The 4975-nt window shown below is 35.7% G+C and overlaps 1 protein-coding gene across 1 annotated transcript; it reads right to left on the reverse strand.

Moving 5' to 3' along the window:
* Positions 1 to 1092: 1092 nt before the first annotated feature.
* On the reverse strand, positions 1093 to 4154 carry LOC146677590 (HEPACAM family member 2-like). The gene is made up of 5 exons (XM_085424175.1): positions 4008 to 4154; positions 2620 to 2940; positions 1820 to 2071; positions 1611 to 1730; positions 1093 to 1396 (listed from the first exon to the last, which is right to left on the reverse strand). Exons 1-5 carry the CDS (start codon positions 4054 to 4056, stop codon positions 1215 to 1217), a joined length of 924 nt encoding a protein of 307 aa, XP_085280301.1. The 5' UTR covers positions 4057 to 4154; the 3' UTR covers positions 1093 to 1214.
* Between the last annotated feature and the right edge of the window lie 821 nt (positions 4155 to 4975).

The raw sequence follows: 4975 nt of genomic DNA on the forward strand, positions 1-4975 counted from the left end.
ATTTTCTTCAAATGTGATGCTAGCTTCCAAGCTACAACACACCTTTACATCTAGTGACGGCAGAATAGCTACTCCGTAAGATAAGAATCATAAGCCTCACAGGATCAGAGATTAAAACATTTTCAACAAAGAGCCGAACCAGACTTTCTGTATAGGCGAACTGGGCCTGCAAATTGACAATATTGCTTTTAAAAAAAATGTGCAAAGATATGAATTTCTCAATCCACCACATCCCAAAAATAGTGGTGGAGAAACTGAGATCTGGTGACGGCCTTAACAGTCACCAGATCTTCAGTATTTTCATGAGCCCTTCCAGTTCTTGTCTTCAGTTTCCTGTTCTTAGCTTACAGGAGGAGCATCGCAGCGACAACAGGTGTAGCAGAGTGGCTCCAGCAGAGTCCACAGGCAGGATTTTTAGCGCATGTTCTTATGAAGCTGAATATGCAATGGATAACAGAAAAATATCTTTTACTTAATTCCACCATAAGATATAAAAAAAAAAAAAGATTTTCTGCCAATTGTCAGTTATCAAATCTGTATCTGATCTCTTCTCACACTTTAACAAGGTTAAAGTTTTGTTGGCATCAATTTCCCAAAAATTAACTTCTATTGTCCGACACTACACCATTTGTGAAGCACTTTGTGATTTATATCTGTGAAAAGCGCTAAATAAGTTAATTTTACTTAATTACCACAAAGAGAAAAAGATATTCACTTTTAACTTCAATGTTTAAGTTTAACTTTTGTTCTTTTTTTCTCTTTTCATCTAAAGCACCAAGTTCTTACTTCTGTGTTCTCCATGGTCTCTTTTCTTTGACTCTTCCTGCATAGTTACCAGAAATAAACTCTTTTATTGGCACTTTATTCACACACTGACATCACATTGTCAGCTATATGGTTGATTATTTTAAAATGCAGCAACAAACAACAAATGGTGAAAACATCTGTACACAAATGTGTCCTTCAGCACTACAGATGAAATGTAAACACAAAATAAAAACTATGAAGGACAGAGAGTTTTTCCCACTTTGATTATATTTAACAGGACCTAAATATAAAATTACAGAAAGAACCACTATTTATGGAAAATTTATACACACTTGTTATCTTGTGAAAAAAAATGTGGAATGAATGAAAAGGAAAGGATAAACTCTAATCCTTATTTCCACACCTACACGGATATGTGACAAATGTACAGCAGGTGAAAGGTGACACTAGGTGTTGGAGCAAGGACTCGTTTCAATCATTAAAACAGAGTTATCTGGAGATTCCACCTTTTCTGGGACAGCAGGGCCTTCCAATATTGTTTTTTTCTTCCAAGTGAACCAGATCCAAATCCCACTTAATGACAGAATTACCACAGCGGCTTTCAAACCAAATATGAACCAGGAAGTACCTGTGTTAGACACAAAAATGTTTATGACAAGTTAGAGCTGTGAGAGAAGAGTCACAGTAGAGTTTTCACTCATGTACCATAGTTTATAGAAAGGGGAAAAAATACGTGAATGCATCCCCTTCATCAGAGTTCATTTTTATTCATTTATATACCATGTGTCATCACTGATGGCAGTTTGATTAAAGAGGCTTATTTGACATGTTAGTCTCCTTACCCACTGCAGTTGGTGTGACTGGTGTAGGTTCAGTTGTTGGTTCAATACACAGGCTGTTACTGTCTGCATGCACCCACCCTAATATCTGTGTCCCATTGATTGAGGTACAGTTAATGAAGCCTGTGAGCAAAAAACAGATCATTCATGAAAGACCTTCAAAAGTGAATTAGTCGTTATTATCGACTTTTATTCAAAATGTTGTCACTCACTACAGGTCTTCTGTTCTTTGGAGACACTATTGACATGATTTCTCACTGAGCAGACCAGATGTCCTGAGACTTGCTGTTTCAGAATAATGTTGTTACTCTTATTATTTCCAGAAAGGAGCTCAGCATCTGTCAGTGTGCGTCCATCCAGAGCCCAGCTATACTGAGGACTGTCCCCTCCTTCAGAGGAGCAGGACACCCTCATCTCTCCCTGGGACAGACACTCAGAGACCAGCAGGACAGAGGACACAGGAGCTGAGAGAAACACACACAGATGACTTTTGGTACTATAACAAGATGCACTTTCATGCACTGTGCTTCCTTCTGTGTAACTTGGTCATGGTCTGAAACTTGGTAGCTGATTTTCCATAGTTCCTAAAATCTACTACTTTGCAACACTATCAGTTGGTTATGGAATATCTAGGAGGGAAGAAATGTCTCAAAATTATTTGCTGCAAAGGTAGCATCCTGTTACAGTAACATACAGAATTTCAGTGAGCTCTTTACAATTATTCATTAATTCACAAATGTTTGTAGAGGAAGACTGCATGGCTAGCTGCTTGGTTTTCATACATCTGTGCCAGTGGAACTATAAACATCAGAATTCAAAGATTAAGAGATGTGGCCCAATACTTTAGTGAATGTAGTGTGCATCATGTAGATTATCATTATTTATGGTTTGCTAATTCAAAACAGGGGATGCACAAAGTGTACTTATTTGAAATTCTGTGCTGTATGTTATAAAGATTACCAAAACAATACTGCATTTACATAAATTAAAGTCTGCATTTCCCAACATTTACCTTGAATGAACAACTGTAAAGTCCGCTCGCCTGATGTTGTTCCATCTGAATCAAAGATTTTAAGGGTATATTTACCACTGTCATTCCTACTCAGGTTATTGATCCTAAATGTTCCATTACTGGGGAAAAAGCTAGATCTATGTGCCATGGTATTAGAAGTAACCTTATTATTTAACCCATTTAGTATTTTTAATGAATTCTTTAACAGTTGGTATCGAGGTATTTCTGAGGTGCTGTCCATCAGCTGGATGTCCACAGTTCCTCCCAAAGCTCCATAACACTGAGCTCCATCCTGTCTGCCATCACAGTGAGTTTCCACACCTGCAAATTTTGAAACATTAAAAAGAAAAGCATTTGTGATTTGTTAGTTTCTACCTAATAAATTACAACAACAATTTGATTAACATGGTCAGCAATCTAAAATTTACTGATGCGAGGACTTTTACTTGTTAAAAAGTAGTTTTTGTATTACCATGTTTATACCTAATGCCTAATTATGTTTTGGATAACCCAGTGTTTTGATTGAATGGTATCAAAGTATTTGAAGTAGCACTACTGCCATAAATCTGTCAGCTCTTAATATCTAACTCAGAGTAGGTAGTAGTTTTGACAATTGTAGGTAATAGAGCCTCAAGAACAAACATACTGCATCCATAATCCCAAAGTTATCACACGAATCTGTCCAACATTTACTAATATATTAATAATTAAGAAATACAGGTAGACACATTCTCCACATTTTAGCCGAGTACAAAAACTAAAGTATTTTCATGTAACCAAAATAAAATAAATGTCAAACAGAAAACAGGAAGCAATATTTCAGAAAAAAGAATCTGCACACAAACAGGACAGAGATGTTCATTTCTGAAGGTGGCATTAAAAATGATAAAGTAATGCAACCTATACATTCTTCAGCATATCTGTAGTGACTGCATGACTTAAATAACTTAACTGGATTCCTAGTTACAGCCAACCGATAAGTTGAGACAGATTCTTCAAAATCAGGCAGTTTATCACAGTAACAAATAAGCTTGACGTCTCTGATAAGGATGGAAAGAATAAAGTCCTTTAAAAAGTCAGTTTAAAACTCACTTAAACACACTGCAACAAGGCTCCCAAGGTGCATAGTGGGCTAAGAATTTACCACTGCTACTAAAACTGGTAAAAAGACAAAAAAAAGGAACTAAAGCTCTGCTCAAATGTCATGTACTGCAGATGTAGCCAATAGATTCTAACATTTAATTAAATAAAATAAATCAAAGTGCACATATTGTAACTTTGGGTAAGTATTTGTGCAGCTTTAACATCTCTGATGACGATGTCAGATATTTTGTACAGGTTAAAAAGGTATTAAATGATAAGTGTCACATGTAAAAAGAATATCTCACCATGAGACACTCCCAGTAGGATCACCATCAATCCCAGCACAGCTTCCATGTCTCCTCAATGTTCAGTGTGTGTTGACACAGTCGGCAGCCGTCAGAGTACTTTATTAAATAATATGCACATTTGTCCAACAGGTAACAGTCAGAAATGGCTCCTGCTACTGATCAGCCTCGTTTGAAATGCTGTTCTCATTCTGTGTGTGGAAATTTGAAAAAGGAAGTACAACTAGCATATTCATTACTTTGCAGAAATAAAAGGAACCTCACAGATCTTCCACAGACTTTGTTTAATTATTACTCACACTGTCACTGGACTATTTTTAGATCGGTAACAAACTAACCATATCCTGCCCATCACTCAGTGTCTACAACATTCATGCAGTTTAATGCAATTCAACAGCAGCCCCATTTATATTCCACCTTAAGTCCATATTTTGTTGCTGATACAAAGTACCTTGTATACACATCCATGAAGAAAAAAGAAACACTTTTAAAACATTATAAAATGTACACTCTGCCCATATGGAAAACATATATATAAATCTTATAAAGTTTGTATCTGTCTTGTGTGAAACTTGTATGAAAAGCATACAAGAGTGAAAAAAAATAAGATCCCTAGAAAAAATATATAAATGAAACTTGTATGTTTTGGATACTTACTAAAACAATATATGAAAGTGGCCACTTTCATGAGTAAATCATATAAGCCTTATATGATTCACTATATGAAGTAGGCCACATCTGATGCAAGTCTTTTATAAGTTTTTTCTATTTCTTTTCTATATGGGTGACTTTAGGGATTGTGGTATTTAGGCTAATTGGTGGTTTGAGTGGTTGTTTTAACCAATGCTCATTCAAACCAGTACAAGTTCTGAAAAGTGACACTATTATTCAAAAGTATGTTTTAAATACTGCATTCTCAATAATCCAGATATAAACATTTAAGAAAATTGTCTTAATCTGCACAAAGC

The sequence above is a fragment of the Rhamphochromis longiceps genome, linkage group LG2, assembly GCF_057381845.1.
Source record: "Rhamphochromis longiceps isolate RC_006_pf linkage group LG2, R_longiceps_female_GT1.1, whole genome shotgun sequence".
Taxonomy (NCBI): Eukaryota; Metazoa; Chordata; class Actinopteri; order Cichliformes; family Cichlidae; genus Rhamphochromis; species Rhamphochromis longiceps.